Source organism: Trachypithecus francoisi, unplaced genomic scaffold, assembly GCF_009764315.1.
Source record: "Trachypithecus francoisi isolate TF-2019V2 unplaced genomic scaffold, Tfra_2.0 Lachesis_group12, whole genome shotgun sequence".
NCBI lineage: Eukaryota > Metazoa > Chordata > Mammalia > Primates > Cercopithecidae > Trachypithecus > Trachypithecus francoisi.
The window spans coordinates 1,850,245-1,866,544 of NW_022681457.1; the positions used below are offsets into that span (position 1 = coordinate 1,850,245).

The window sequence follows — 16,300 nt, forward strand, 5'->3', positions numbered from 1 at the left end:
CAAAGGGTTAGTATCCCTCCACCCCCACTTTTTTTTTTTTTTTTAGACTGTGCAGGGTTTGATCAGTCCAAGTCGTTTTTTTTGAGATGGAGTCTCGCTCTGTTGCTCAGGCTGGAGAGTGCAGTGGTGCAATTCTGGCTCACTGCAACCTCTGCCTCCCAGGTTCAAGCAATTCTCCGACCTCAGCCTCCCAAGTAGCTGGGACTACAGACTTGTGCCACCACGCCCGGCTAATTTTTTGGGTTTTTTTTTAGTAGAGACGGGGTTTCACCGTGTTAGCCAGGATGGTCTCTATCTCCTGACCTCGTGATCTGCCCGCTTCGGTCTCCCAAAGTGCTGGAATTACAGGTGTGAGCCACTGCCCCCGGCCCCAGATCTTCTGAGTGAAGCCTTGACTGCACAGATGATACGGCTTGCATTTGTGTTCCCACCCAGATCTCATGTCAAATTGTAATCTCCATTGTTAGAAGAGGAGCCTGGTGGGAGGTGATGAGATCATGGGGGAGGATTTCCCCCTTGCTGTTCTCCTGATAATGAATCTGGTTGTTAAAAAGTGTGCAGCACCTCCCTCCCCTCCCCTTGTTAAGCCCATATAGGAGGTGCCTGCTTCCCCTTGCCTTCCTCCATGATTGTAAATTTCCTGAGGCCTCCCCGGCATGCTCCCCATGCAGCCGTGCAGAACCATGAGCCAATTAAACCTCTCTTCTTTATAAATTACCCAATCTCAGGTAGTTCTTTACAGCAGTGCGAGAACGGACTAATACAGCAAGGAACATCTCTGGAGCCGTCTGTGGAGGAGGCTCTGGGTGCCAGGCTGAGGGTGGGAGGACTGCTTCCCATAGACCAGGGAGGCCTCATCTTGCTAGGGATCTGCAAGGTAGGAGGATATGGGAGAAGCAGAGATGATGAGAGACATTCGGAGAGGTTCAGACAGCTGGGACAGGGGAGCCCTGTCTCACGGGCTCAGTTAGGAGGCATGCTATGGCCTTTTCCAATAAATCCTGCCCCAAACCAGCTGAGCGTATCTCTCTGTCTCTTGGTCCTGGAACCAGGGTGACTTGGGTGGGAAGGAAGACAGTGCAGGTAGGGCTGGGCCCTGAATGACGGAACCAAATCAGATTCAAAGTGAGGGGTATGGATTTAATGCATATCTGCCTACTCCGTGAGAGGACTGTTCTCTCTCCCTCAGTGACACACACACACGCACAAGCTATGGCCCGTACAAGGGCTCACAGATGCACATATTCACAGACACAGACCTGCACACACATTATGGCCAGAGACCCCTCCCAATCAATCACAAACATACACGTGCTGCCATGCCACAGACACATATATTCACAAAGTCACAGATACACAGACACACAGCAGCACACAGAAAAGTTTTCACAGGCCGGGTGCCAAGGCTCATGCCTGTAATCCCAGCAGTTTGGGAGGCCGAGGCGGGTGGATCACCTGAGGTCAGCAGTTCGAGACCAGTCTAGCCAACATGGCAAAACCCTGTGTCTACTAAAAATACAAAACTTAGCCAGGCATGGTGGTGGGCGATTGTAATCCCAGCCACTCAGGAGGCTGAGGTAGGAGAATTGCTTGAACCTGGGAGGCAGAGGTTGCAGTGAGCTGAGATTGCACCATTGCACTCCAGCCTGGGCGACAGGAGCAAAATTCTGTCTCAGAAAAAGTGTCCACAAACTCCTAAACCCACAATTTTAAACACTATGCTCCAAGACTCATCAGTCTAGACACACATATGCATATAAGCCTATGTACAAACACAGATCAATACAGACACCCACGCTGTGTGCACACATATACACCTACTCATGCACACACACATTCACTCACACAGACACAGACACCCATATACACCCTAATGGCTGAGGGGCGAGCACACACCTGTATGCACACTGGGACCCTCAGACATGGATTCACACACACACTCCTAAGTGTACACACACACATACACTCAGAGACACGTGCATCAATCACACACAAGGTTTTGATCCTCCCACCCCCTCTGAGTATCCCCGACACTTTGGGCAAATCTGTCTCCCACTAGAGTCTCTGTTTTCCCCTTGAGTGGACATAACATTTTCTGCACTCCATTCCCAGCATCTTCAGTGTGACATCCGGCGAGGCCCCAGGGGTGCAAGGAGCCCTTGGGTAACTTGAGGTGAGATGCTAACAGAGGCGCCAATATTTTCAAATCAAGGGGGTTTCAAATGGAGTCTGCAGGTCCAGTTCCCCCGAGGTAGCCAGTTGATGCCTCTGGGGTATGGTTTCAAATGCCCCAGAAAACCAGAGATTTGACTCCAAATCAGCCTTCATCTGGACCAGTCCAGTCACCCCTCACTGTCACTAAAGAGAAAAATGAGAGGCCACAGGTGATTCCAGAACACAGACATGAAGAGATGCTACCCTGAGATAGGGATGGGGGGTGCTTTCTGGCTCTTCCAGGCTCACAGGGTGTGACAAGAGAAGAGGAAATGGTTCGAGATGGGAGGACGGATTTGGAACCCCACTGCCTGACTCCCCCAGCACTGACCCTTGCAAGCTGTGTGACCTTGGGCTGATTACTTGACCTCTCAGTGCCTCCACATCCTCATGGGAAATGGGGATCATAGCAGAACTTTCCTCCCAGCACTGCCCAGGGGACTGAAGAGGGTGTGATGTGTTTGTGAGGTCATCTCGTCTTATTTCTGCTACATATCAGCGGCGACCAGCTCTTCACGGCACACCTCAGCCCTGACAGGGACCCCAAGGCAGCGGTCCCCACCCCGGCTGCCCCTGGAAAGACCCAGAGCCCATATCCAGCCTGCACACGGGAGCCGCTCTGGGAATCTCTGAATGGTGCAGGGCACGGCTGGGGCAGCAACAGTCCCTAAAGCTTTTCGGGTGATTCCAAGCAATAGGCAGCTGGGGCTGACAACCATGACCCTAGGGGTCCTAGAGACCATCAGACCCCACAGCCGTGGTTCTCAAACTGGTCCCGCATCGCAGGCACCTAGGGGTCCTTTGAAAATGCAGCTTGCGGCCGGGTGCGGTGGCTCAAGCCTGTAATCCCAGCACTTTGGGAGGCCGAGACGGGCGGATCACGAGGTCAGGAGATCGAGACCATCCTGGCTAACACGGTGAAACCCCGTCTCTACTAAAAATACAAAAACTAGCCGGGCGAGGTGGCGGGCGCCTGTAGTCCCAGCTACTTGGGAGGCTGAGGCAGGAGAATGGCGGAAACCCAGGAGGCGGAGCTTGCAGTGAGCTGAGATCTGGCCACTGCACTCCAGTCCGGGCGACAGAGCGAGACTCCGCCTCAAAAAAAAAAAGAAAATGCAGCTTGCTGGGCGCCACCCCCAAAGGGGTTCTGTAGGTCTAGGGTGCGCCCGAGAATGTGTATCTAGTTCCCAGGAGACGTTGACGCAGCTGAACCAGGACCTGACTTTGAGAACCGCTGTCCTGCAGGAAAGTCCGCTTTCCCCAGCCTGGCGTTCAAAGACCAGGGAGGGCTGTCCCTTTAAGGCGCTGTGCCAGTGCCCAGAGCACCCCGAGCGCTGGGGAAGCGCCATGGCCAGCACGATTTTAAACGGCGGGGCTAGGGTGCCCCCTGGTGGAATCAGCGGGCACCGCAACTCGCGCGGATTCTTCGCCCGCTCTGGAGTCGTAGGTTGTGGGGGCAACGGGAAGGATCGTCGTCTGCGGCCCCTCTTCCCTCCTGGCAGTTCTAGGACGTGGCCACATTCCCAGGAGTCTGGGGATCGCTCATCTGCAGCTTAAGCAGGCGGAGGGGCCAAGACACGTTCAGCCTCTAGAGGAAATGATCTGGACCCCAGGATGCTTCGCGGTGGGGAGGGGGCGGGGGAAGGGGAAAAAGGGAAGGAGTGAGGGAGGGTCTGGGGTCTGGACCCCAGGATACCTTGGCTTCACCCTCGGGGGAGGACCATTCCGTCCCTCCCCTGGGACCAGGAGGGCCGGTTTTCCGAGGGGCCGTAGAGTAAGACAAACGTGGGCTGGAGCTCCCTGCCTTGCCTCTCTGAGCCTCGGTTTCTCTATCTGGGAAATGGGGGAAAACCTGCCTTCATCCTCTTCCCTCCTTCATCCTGCCCTCCTCTCTACAGAGCCAAATAAAGGCGCACAGACATATACACTCGAATGTGTCCACCCCCAGATCCACACACACACACACACACACACACACACACACACACAACCTCAGCCTGCCAGTCACCTGGTCAGCTGAAATCACGCTCCTGAAAACTCTTCACCCACTTCCTGCCATCCCCACTACCCTGAGCCGGTCCCGGCTTAGGCCTGACCGCCAGGTTCCTGCCCCAGCCTCCTCCTGCTCCAGCCTTGCACCATGTACACGGCAGACCTAAAGCACAAACCTCTCCCTCTCCTGCTCAAATCCCTCCCATGGCTCCCCAGCGCTTAACGAGGCCCTAAGGCCCTGCCAGTCTGCACGCCCTACTCCAGCGACCTCTTCATGCTCATTTGCTGCCTCAGGTGAAAATCCAGCCAGACAGCGACCACCATGGAGGCAGGCGGCCGTCTTTGGCGTCACTGCCTCCGCTCCAGCAGCACTTAGCCTGGCACGGGAGGGGCAGTAGTTACACGCTAATAACCCCCTATAGTCATATCCTTGGCTTGGGGCTTTTGCCCTGGCTCTTCCTACACCCCGTCATGCACTTCCCCCAGGCATCCGCCGGCCGCACCTCCTTCGGGTCTTTGCAACATTGAAAGACCCCGTCTCTACAAAAAACACAAAAAGTAGCGAGGCTTGGTGGCGTGTGCCTGTGGTCCCAGCTACTCCAGAGGGAGGCTGAAGTGGTAGGATCGCCTGAGCCCAGCAGTTCGAGGCTGCAGTGAGCCGTGATCGCGCCACACTTGTCATCTTCTCAGTGAGGGTTTCCCAGGCCGCCTCGTTTATGACGACTGTAAACCCTCTCCTGTCCCGGCCCTCCTCGGGCCCCTGCTCGCTGGACTTTTGTCCCCGTCAGGTCTCATCCCCTAATGCATGGATTTCGTCCTCATCTAGGGAGCATAACCCCAGCCTCCCCACTGCATGCTCCCTGCGGGAGGGTCCTGTTTCCTGCACCTAGAACAGGGCCTGGGACGCACCTGCCCTGGATAAATCTCAGGGATTGCGCGGATGGCGCTGCGGGCTCCTCCCGGACTGTCGCCTTCTCTCCCAGGAGGGGGCAGCCGCGCTCCGCTCCACCCGCCGCCAGAGGCTCCACGCGCGGGAGAGACCGGCTGCTGCCGCCTGTGCTGGTCTCTGTGCGCCGGGACCCTTCCCTGCGGGACCTCAAGGCCTTTACGCGGCTGCTTCTTTGACCGCAAACGCTCCTCCCCATCCCCTCGCGAACACTCCCTCCGCGAATGAGGGAATGAAAACAATGTTTCTTTCCAGCACATTCCCCACCAGGCATGTCTGGGGTCTGACTTCCCCAGTCCGCGTGGTTCATTCCGACAGTCAGTCATTCAACAAGTAACAGCAGCCGCTGCATGCGGTGCTGCGTAACAGCAGCACCGCAGCAGGCACGGTGCTGGGGCTGTGGACACGAAGGGGACAGGCCAAGACCCACTTTCTCCCTACGGAGCTGGCCCTGAACGGCTCTGCGGCGCCTCTCCCCGCCACGCCCACCTGCCCCCATGCCGCGTAGGTCCCCACAGTCACAGCTCAAGGTCCTCTGCAGGGGCTGCTGCTGCTGCGAGACCACGGGGCGCTGGGGGGAGTTGGAAAGCAGGAGGAAAGGGACGCCATTTGGGGGAATGTTAGGGCTGCGGTGGCAGCAGCACCTGGCGGTCACTGCGGTGAACCAGGGGCTCCCGGGTCCCGCCTCAAGCAAGCCGGCCCCGTGCGTGGAACTTGGCAGTCCTACACCCGGGCTCTGACCAGCAGCATTTCCCACGTGGCTCCTCCAGCCCTCGGCAGGGAGCAGCTCCCTGCGTTGCTAATATTGAGACAAACCGACCTCTCTATTTTTGCACTTCGTGATTGCAATACCCCAGTCACCAATTTCCTCTATTAACCTCCCTGACAAGTACAGTTGGTGCGTTACTGAGAAACAAATGAGTGGGCCGGGGGCAGTCATAGCTCTGACAAATAAAGGGAGGAAGTGCAGAAAGGGTTACTTTTTTTTTTTTTTTTCCTGGAGTCTTGCTCTGTCACCCAGGCTGGAGCATAGCAGCGCAATCTCGGCTCACTGCAACTTCTGCCTCCCAGGTTCAAGCAATTCTTCTGCCTCAGCCTCCCAAGTAGCTGGGATTACAGGTGTGTACCACCACATCAGACTAATTTTTGTATTTTTAGTAGAGACAGGATTTCACCATCTTGGCCAGGCTGGTCTTGAACTCCTGGCCTCGTGATCCACCCACCTCGGCCTCCCAAAGCGCTGGGATTACAGGTGTGAGCCACCGTGCCTGGCCTGCCAGAAAAGGTTACATTTTTATAGGTGGTCAGGGAAGCCCTCCCTGGGAATGTGACATTTGAAGAAAGGTCTGAATGTCTCGAAGGTGGGAGCCACGCCTATAGCCCGAGAAAAGGCACTCCAGGCTGCAGGAAGCGCAGTGCAAAGGCCCTGAGGCAGGAATATGCCTGGTGTGCCCTGGAGACCTGGGTGGCTGAAGCCACAGGAGACAAAGAGAGGGCACTGAGAAATGAGGCAGAGGGTGAGATGGGGGTAGAGTGTGTAGACCTGAGCTGTGCAGGAGAGCTGTGTGCAATGGTGGCAATGTCCCGCACCAGCGCTGTGCAATGTGGTACCCACTGGCCACGTGTGGCTCTTGAGCACTTGTGATGTGGCTGGGAAGACTGAGGACATGGATGTGTAATTTTATTTAATCTTAATTACATTTAAATCCAATTTGCCCCGTGTGATTACCTAGTTGAACAAAGCATGTTGTTGAACAGACCCCAGTTGAACAGACCCCAGGTGTGACTTCTGAGAGGACGCCTCTGGCGGCCATGTGTGGTGGGGCGACACAGGATGGAAGGAGGCAGAAAACTCAGATAGAATGGAAGACTGAGGCTGAGGTCCAGGGCGCAGGCTAGGGGTGGAGGCTGGGGGGTGGGTACATGCAGCTGTGGCCTCACAGAGTGTATCTGGGTGGAAGCTATGGTGGCGATTGGCTGGGCAGGGTCTCCATGGATGTCCAGGGGCTTCTGAGCTGAGGCTGAGGCCTGAGGCTGGAAGTGGGGAGGCGTCAAGGGTGGGAGTGGAAGCTGGCTCAGATCTGCAAGGGGTGAAATGATGCTGCTGGGTAGGGAGAGTCAGGCAGGGAGCCTGAAGCAGCAAAGGACAGTGTATGTAAACTAGTGACAGGACAGTTCCCAGGTGTTCTGGGCAAACCACAGTCAAGACTGGACATCTGTGGCCCACGCTCCCACACTCCCCTTGTCCCATCACCCAGAGCACAGAGAGAGCACAGTGCTGAATTTCACTTTACTGGATGATCCAAGTGACACAGTGCACAGGGACAGAAGTTTAGGACCGCTACGGGAGAAGCACACCTGGGCCCTCCCCACCCACAGGCAACACCACAGGCTGCTGTGCCCAGCTCTAGGTGCACCTGGCCTGGTCCTCAGTGGGTGGGTCGCTGTCCAGGAACAGCCTCCAAGCAGGGAGGAGCACCCATGCCCTGCAGCAGGTCTCAGACAGCATCTGCATCTGGGTGTCCCCGACATGGGACTGGGACAGTCTGGTCTGGGCTCTGAGGTCACACCCAGGACCCCTTATTCCTTCCCAGGGACAAGCAGGGCAGGGCCCCCTGGCACGATGGGCTCCTCACTGCCAAGGGATGGAAATTGGGACGAGGAAACACACACATTGCCCCAGGGACAAGAAGGCATGAACGAATGTGGGGTCCCGTGGAGACTGATATTATGGGAGAAATCAAGCTCAGCAGGGGGTGGGGAGCTGAAGCCTACGGTACAGCAGGGCACCGCGCGGACTCACACACAACTCAAGCTTGCTTGGGACAGCAGGTGGTGAAGCGTGGGAGCACTGGCTGCCTACTCTGGAACTCCGGGGAAGGGCTGGAGTTTCCTCCCCAGGTCATTTCATCCCCTGCAAGGAGGGACACGTGGCTGGCTTCTGCACTGCCCGGGCAAGCCTCTGTCCCTCACAATGCCCTTCAGAGGCCCCTCTGGCCTTTAATTCACTCAGGGGGTGAACCCAGGCATTTTCAAGGCCTTTAGTAAGGGCTGCAAGGCCAGCGCTGAGCGGTGGGCCAGCTCCAGAGGATAGGGAGGACCAGGGGAGCCACAACCTATGGGAGGGGCAAGGGCCCACTTAGCCCAGAAGAGCCAAAACTCTGGATTTTATGTGAATTACCCCAAATGGAGCACTTCCGCAAATAATTAGAATGTTGGGAAACACTGCAGTTTGAGTGACAAATTCAACTTGTGGTCAGGGGCAGGTGGCCTTGGTCTGGAGCTGGTTCCTGTGTATCAGGGGCTTCCCGGTGGGCAGGGCTGGCATGTGTCTTCCCTCTGCTCTTCCTCCTCCCACTCCTCCTCCTCCTTCCCTTCCCCCACGGTTCCTCTCCCCCTTCCTCCTCCTCCCCTTCCCAACCGCCTTCTATCTCTCAGACTGTCCTTTCTGGAATCATCTCTTCCCCTGGCTGGGAGCTGGGGCCTCCCCTGGCTGAGAGTTGCGCCCTGACACTTGCTGCGCGGCTGGTGACCAAGCCTCCACCACAGACCCAGGGACTGGGTCAGACTGGGGTAGGGGCGACAGCGGCCCACAGTCCCTGCCAGGCGCAGGCCCCGAGAGCGCCACGAAGAGCCTGCTCGCCTCTGCAGGTGCCCGGCGTCCACACACACACCCTACGGGGGCGACCCGGGCCCCCCAACCCTGGTCCACTTAGCGCGTCCCCATCTCGGTCGGCCCTGGGCTGCTGCCTCGGGCACCCACTTCTCTTTCCTCCTCCCATCCGGGCTTCCTCCGTCGGGATCGCTGGCACCCGAGCCCACGAGGGCCCGAGAGGGGAACGTGACGCCGGCAAAACGCGGCCCGGGCGCGCGGTGAAGCGAGGAGATCACGTCTGCGGAGGGCAGGAAAAGGGAAGGGGAGGGCGGGGGCCACACTCGGGCAGGCGCCCTGCGGGGCCTGCTCGCAGCCTGGGCGGCTTCCTGGGGGGCCACTAGCGGCATTTGGGGGGCAGCCTCCGGCCCCGACGGGCCTTCTTCCCACGTGCGGCCTTGGATCCAGTGGGCGCCTGGCCCTTGGCCTCGCCTGCCCTGGCACTGGCCCCGGCGCCCGCGCTCCCCTTCTTCTTCCGGCTTCCCGCGGCGTCTTCCTGGGCCGAGCCCCGGCTCCCGGCTTTCTTCTCGGGAGTGACGCCCCGGCCTCGGCCTCGGCCGCCCCCGCGGGTTTTGCGGGCCCCGGACGCGGTGGGGGGCGCGCCGCCCGGAGTCAGGCCCCTGGGGGCGGTGCGCGCCCTCTTGGCTCGGGGCTTCTTTGACGCCCTGTCCTCGGGCTCCGACGCCTCGCTCTCGGTGTCCTCCGACTCCTCCTCGGACTGTTCGTCCGAAGCCTCCTCTGACCCCTCGTTGGACCCCATGTTCTCCCGGGCAGCCAGGAGCGCCAATACCTCCCCCAGTTTGCCTTTGGGGTATTTGTACTTCCCGCCTTCCCAGGCGTTTTCTTTTTCCTCCTTCATCACTTCCGCCATGTCCTGGGCAGCCAGGAGCGCCACCAGCTCCAGAAGGCCCCCCTCGTCCTCACCGTGCTCGCTCCAGCCCCCGAAGAGGCCACACCCAGCCTTCTTCGCCTGGGGAGGGAGATCTGGCTGCGCCAAGGTGGAAATGCACTCCCGGAGGTCCCCGTCGTCCCCGGCCTTGCGCAGGACCACGGCGTCCACCTCGCGGCCTGCCTCCTCCACCTTCACGCGGGTCCCGTTAGTGTCCTTGGACATAACGGACAAGACCTGTCGGAGGGCGTCTCGCTCGTCTTTCTCGTCGCTCCAGCCTAGCGACTCGATAACAGAGGCGATTTTCAACATCTCCTCCCGGGCCCAGGGGTCCGACGGGTCGGTATAGGCCACAATGGCCACGAACTCAGGATTATCCAACCCCTCTGTTTCTTGGTCCCCACTGTCCTGCGAGTCGCTCTCCGAAGCGTCGCTGTCCAGCGGCTCCTCGTCCGGGGTGTCTCTCACAGCCAGCAGGGCCACTAAGTCGGGGACGCCATTCTTGTCTTCTTTGGTGTTCAAGCGGATGGATTCGGCCCCAGCTGGCTCCTTCTCTGCCTCTTGTTTCTTCGCTTTGTCGGTGACAGTGACCAGAGCCAAGAACTCGCGGGGACCATCTTCCCCCTCCGAGCTGCAGGGCGCCCACTGCCTAACTAGCTCCCTGGCAGCCGTCTGGAGCGTGGCGTACAGCGCACTCTGGTCCTCGTCTCCGCTCAGGTCACCCTGGTCGATCTCCTCGATCACGATGCCCAGGCTCTCATCGGAAGAGTCCTCAGCCTCACTCCTCGCGGAAGCAGACGGCCGCCCTCGTCGGCTTCTCTTCTTGCCCTTCTGGGTCAACCTGTTGCGTCTGGTTCTGTTTCTACGACCCCGACGGCCCCTCCTTGCATTCCTGGCTGCCCCAAGAGGCGAGCCAGCCTGCCCTGTCACTTCCCCAGAATCCTGGGCCGGGGTCTCCGAAGCTGGAGGGGTGGGCGCCTCCCCGGGGGTCCCAGCCTCCGCGGCCTGCGTGGGTCCGTCATCCAGCAGCAGGCGTCTCATCTGCCTCAGGACCCTCGTGTCCTGAGCACAGTCCTTCCACAGAACCCTCCAGACCCCGTCCTTGCCTGGGATCTCCCTGGGAATGGCAGCGTGATTGACGTCCTCCACAAACTCCACCAGGGCGGCCTGGGCCTTCTCATTCATCAAGCCCTTCATGTGTCGCAACCTGAACGTGCCCAGGGGCAGGAGGGTCGGCTGCAGGACGGCTTCAACATCCGTCTGCTCCAGGCCCTCCGGGATGCCGGTGACCAGCAGGGCCCTGTGCGCGTCCACGTCCAGGCTCCGGCACCAGTCCTGCAAAATGCTCATGGCCATGGTGCCGCCCCCTCGGCGCTGATCTTGGAGCAGCAGGGAGCCCGAGATAGGGGTGGGCTGCAGCGCACGGTATCAATGCAACCCTGGAAAGCCACCTGCAGGGCTTAGAGTCCCGGTTCCGGTGAATGTGGCAAGGCTGGAGTGGGGCTCGGGCCTCGGGGGCTCTAGCTGCCTGCTGGCCGGCTGGACGCAGTGACCTTCCCCCCGGGACCCCTCTCCAGAGCTGTCTGAGGATCCGCAGGGGGCTTACGTGTCTGCTTTCCAGGGCAGCTCCCTCCCTCTCTGACACAGGCCTGAGTGACTCGGCACCGCGACCAGGTGCAGGGGGGCGGCGCCGAGCGCACCTGGAGGGGCGTGGGAGGTGGCAGCCGCCGCTTGCCTGGCGCTCGCGCGGCGTCTGAGCGCGCACCCTGGGCCGGAATCTCAGCAGTTCCGCTGCGACGCGGCTGCTCCGGCCTGCGCCTGCGCAGACGGAGCCGCACGCCCTTCCCTGTCCCCCGGCCAACCGTCTCCATGGCAACGGTGCAGCCTTGAGCTGGGGTCTGCGTCGCTGTGGCCTGAGACGCTTCTCTTAAAGGTCCCGATGAGAAGGACTTGGGGCCTGGAAGCACCATTTTCATTAACCAGCAAAAAACGCCGAAACCATAGAGGGCCAGAAATCATTCGAGGAGACCCGACCTCATTCAGGGGATATGAGGCCTCCTTCCAGGGGGTACAACTCCCCCTTCCAGTGGCCATGTGGAATTCAGGATTATATAGGCCTAAATCAAGGGGCACTGCCCTTGCAGCATGGGACGAGGACTTACTCGGGATACTGGCCTCATTCACAGTATACGGGTCTCAGTATAAAATGGGGGGCCAGGCGCCATCTGTGAGGAAGACACCATTCAGGGTATATGGGCCTCACTTGGAGGGTACAGGCGCCATTCAATGGGACCAGCCCTCACTCCTGTACACGTTCCTGTATTCTGAACTATGCATGCACAGTAAATCCTGTGGTTTTGCACACGCTTTGAGCATATGTATGATTGTTAGACCTGCCATGAATTTTGCAAGAAAGCATTTCCCTTGACTGGGACTGCAGACTGGGGCCTGTGAACGTCAGTCATAGCTACTGTAAACATGCATTTGCTTCTCTGTCCCTTGTTGGCCATGAGGCTGCCCCCTACTCTATATGAATCTGGCTTTGTAGCCCAGCTGGTAGGTTTATATCTCAACCATCGTCCCTACCTCAAAGGGTTTTTTTGTTTTGTTTTTGTGGTGTTTTGGTTTTTGAGATGGAGTCTTGCTCTATCATCCAGGCTGGAGTGCAATGGCACAATCATGGTTCACTTCAACTTCCACCTCCCAGGTTCAAGCGATTCTCCTGCCTCAGCCTCCTAAGTAGCAAGGATGACAGGCCTCCCAAGTAGCTGGGATTACAAGCATACACCATCACATCTGGCAAATGTTTGTATTTTTTGTAGAGATAGGTTTTCACCATGTTGTCCAGGCTGGTCTCGAACTCCTAACCTCAAGTGATCCGCCCGCCTCAGCCTCTGAAAGTGCTGGGATTACAGGATTACATGGTGAGCCACTATGCCTGGCCTCAAAAGGTTCTCATGAGGATTAAAGGGAATAATCCAGGAAAGCATTTGGAAGAGAGGCTGGCCCACAGCTGGTGCTCCGTGAAAGATGACTAAGAGAAGTATTTATTGAGAACTTACCACTAGAAAAGCATCTGTTCTGTTGGTTTGTTTTTGAGATGGAGTCTTGCTCTGTCACCCAGGCTGGAGTGCAATGGAGCAATCTCGGCTCACTGCAACCTCCACCACCCGGGTTCAAGTCATTCTTCTGCCTCAGCCTCCCGAGTAGCTGGGACTACAGGCATGCACCACCATGCCCGGCTAGTTTTGTTTTTTGTTTGTTTTGAGACAGAGTCTCGCACTGTCACCCAGGCTGGAGTGCAGTGGTGTGATCTTGGCTCACTGCAACCTCTGCCTCCTGGCTTCAAGCCATTCTCCAGCCTCAGCCTCCCAAGTAGCTGGGATTACAGGTGACCACCACCACGCCCAGCTAATTTTTTGTATTTTTAGTAGAGACAGGGTTTCGCTATGTTGGGCAAGCTGGTCTCAAACTCCTGACCTCGTAATCCGCCCGCCTCTGCCTCCCAAAGTGCTGGGGTTACAGGTGTGAGCCACCGCGCCTGGTCTACTTTTGTATTTTTAGTAGACGGATTTTCACCATGTTGGCCAGGCTGGTCTTGAACTCCTGACCTCGGGTGATCCGCCAGCATCGGCCTCCCAAAGTGCTGGGATTACAGGCATGAGCCACCGTGCTCAGCCCAAAGTATCTGTTAATAAACAAATAAACAGGAAACCAAAACACCTTGAGTTTTTTTTTGTTTGTTTTGAGACAGAGTCTCGCACTGTCACCCAGGCTGGAGTGCAGTGGTGTGATCTTGGCTCACTGCAACCTCTGCCTCCTGGCTTCAAGCCATTCTCCAGCCTCAGCCTCCCAAGTAGCTGGGATTACAGGTGACCACCACCACGCCCAGCTAATTTTTTGTATTTTTAGTAGAGACAGGGTTTCGCTATGTTGGGCAAGCTGGTCTCAACTCCTGACCTCGTAATCCGCCCGCCTCTGCCTCCCAAAGTGCTGGGGTACAGGTGTGAGCCACCGCGCCTGGTCTACTTTTGTATTTTTAGTAGACGGATTTTCACCATGTTGGCCAGGCTGGTCTTGAACTCCTGACCTCGGGTGATCCGCCAGCATCGGCCTCCCAAAGTGCTGGGATTACAGGCATGAGCCACCGTGCTCAGCCCAAAGTATCTGTTAATAAACAAATAAACAGGAAACCAAAACACCTTGAGTTTTTTGTTTGTTTGTTTGTTTGCCACCAGACCCACCCCCCTACTGTTGTGTTTGGATTTTTTTTATGTTTAAGGACGGTTTAATTGCAAGGTTACCATGGCAACTGGGCAAACTGCTTACTTACTCCCATTTTCCACCACTTGTTCCTCCTCTGATCTTCCTGATCTACAGATGGATGTGATGTGACTGTTGTCTCCAGAGCAGCATTGTTCAGCAGGAATGGAATGCCAGCCCCAAATTCGAACTGCATGTGTAATGTGAAAATTTCTAATTGCGGCCAGCCAACACTGACCTTAGGTGATCCACCCACCTCAGCCTCCCAAAGTGCTGGGATTACAGGCATGAGCCATCACGCCCAGCCCAAAGTGTCATTTTTGACATGTGAATCTCCAATCTAGGCTGGGCATGGTAGCGCACGCCTGTAATCCCAGCTACTTGGGAGGCTGAGGCAGGAGAATCGCATGAACCTGGGAGGCAGAGGTTGCAGAGAGCTGAGATTGTGCCACTGCACTCCAGCCTGGGAGACAGAGGGAGACGCTGTCTCAAAAAAAAAAAAAAGAGTTGCTTTTTCTACATCTATTGATTAAAAAGAAAGAAAGAAAGAGAGAGAGAGAGAGAGAGAGAGGAAGAAAAACAGTTTTCTAGGTGGCTATCTTCAATAAATAAAAAAGAAGCAAGAAAAGTGAATTTTAAAAATAGATTTTGGCTGGGCACAGTGGCTCACACCTGTAATCCCAGCACTTTGGGAAGCCGAGGCAGGTGGATCACTTGAGCCCAGGAGTTTTTTTTTTTTTTTTTTTGAGGCGGAGTCTCGCTCTGTCGCCCGGACTGGAGTGCAGTGGCCGGATCTCAGCTCACTGCAAGCTCTGCCTCCCGGGTTCCCGCCATTCTCCTGCCTCAGCCTCCCAAGTAGCTGGGACTACAGGCGCCCGCCAACGCGCCCGGCTAGTTTTTTGTATTTTTTTAGTAGAGACGGGGTTTCACCGTATTAGCCAGGATGGTCTCGATCTCCTGACCTCGTGATCCGCCCGTCTCGGCCTCCCAAAGTGCTGGGATTACAGGCTTGAGCCACCGCGCCCGGCCGAGCCCAGGAGTTTGAGACCAGCCTGGCCAACATGGCAAAACCTCATCTCTACAAAAAAATACAAAGCCAGGCTTAGTGACACACATCTGTAGTCCCCGATACTCAGGAAGCTGAGGTAAGAGGATCGCTTCAGCCCAGGAGATGAAGGCTGAAGTGAGTGATGATCATGCTACACTGCACTCCAGCTTAGGCAAGAGGGTGACCCTGTCTCAAAAAAAAAAAAAAAAAAAAAGGAAAAGGGAAAAAGGAAAAGAAAGGAAAGAATATATTATTTATCCCAAAATATACAAAGTGTTGTCATTTGTACAGTTGTCAATATAAAACAATTATTAATGAGCTATCAGACACTCTCTTTTCATAATGAGTCTCTTTGGAGTAGCTGTATTTCAAGGGCTTGGCAGTCACACAGGGCCATCAGGAATCTGTTTGCAAGAATTAATTAGAGGAATGTGTGCGTGTGTGTGTATGCGTGTGTGTGTGTGTGTGAATACACTCAGCACAACCGTTATAACTGCAAGATTGGAAAACACAACAAAAAGAGAAACAGGAAGCTTGCACTTTTCGTGTGTGTGTGTGTGTGTGTCTCTGTGTGTATTTTAGAGTCAGAGCCTTGCTCTGTCACCCAGGCTAGAGTTCAGTGGCATGACCATAGCTCACTGCAGTCTTGAACTCCTGGCTTCAAGCACTCCTCCCACCTCAGCCTCCAGAGTAGCTGGAACTACAGCACACCACCATGCCTGGCTAATTTTATTTTTTGTAGAGAGAGGGTCTTGCTATGTTGCCCAGGCTGGTCTCAAACTCGTGGGCTCAAGTGATCCTCCTTCCTTGGCCTCCCAAAGTGCAGGGATTGCAGGTGTGAGCCATCATGCACGACAAAGCTGACACTTTTCTAAGTCATTGTGGATAACCACAGGTGAAATTCTTGTAAAAATGAAGATTCATATACCCACCCATTTAAAGTGTACAACTCAATGGCTGTTAGTTCATTCACAGAGTTGTGTGACCAACACCATGATTGATTTTAAAACATTTTCATCACCTCAAAAAGAAACCCCACACTGCTTAGCCATCACCCTCCAACCCTAGCCCCTGGCAACCACTAATCTGCTTTCTGTCTCTATGGACTTCCCGGTTCTGGACATTTCATATCAATGGAGTCATACAATACGTGCTCCTTTGTGTCCGGCTTGTTCCACTCAGCATCCTGTGTTCAGTGTTGTGTGGCATGTATCATCCAATGCTCTGCTCCATTTATTTAGAGACAGAGTCTCGCTCTGTCACCCAGACTGGAGTGCAGTGGCACCATCTCAGCTC

The 16,300-nt window shown here is 56.2% G+C and overlaps 1 protein-coding gene and 1 pseudogene across 2 annotated transcripts; both read right to left on the reverse strand.

Moving 5' to 3' along the window:
- Positions 1-6,816: 6,816 nt before the first annotated feature.
- On the reverse strand, positions 6,817-9,039 carry LOC117091445 (annotated as a pseudogene). Its single transcript, XR_004440427.1, has one exon. The product of XR_004440427.1 is annotated as an uncharacterized LOC117091445 (transcript).
- On the reverse strand, positions 7,425-11,498 carry PNMA8B (PNMA family member 8B). The gene has a single exon (XM_033223764.1). It carries the CDS (start codon positions 11,047-11,049, stop codon positions 9,145-9,147), a length of 1,905 nt encoding a protein of 634 aa, XP_033079655.1. The 5' UTR covers positions 11,050-11,498; the 3' UTR covers positions 7,425-9,144.
- Positions 11,499-16,300: the final 4,802 nt, after the last annotated feature.

What these genes read in the sequence shown, in the direction of transcription:
- PNMA8B (XM_033223764.1), bottom strand. Translation starts at nt 11,049, where the DNA reads ATGGCCATGAGCATTTTGCAGGACTGGTGCCGGAGCCTGGACGTGGAC.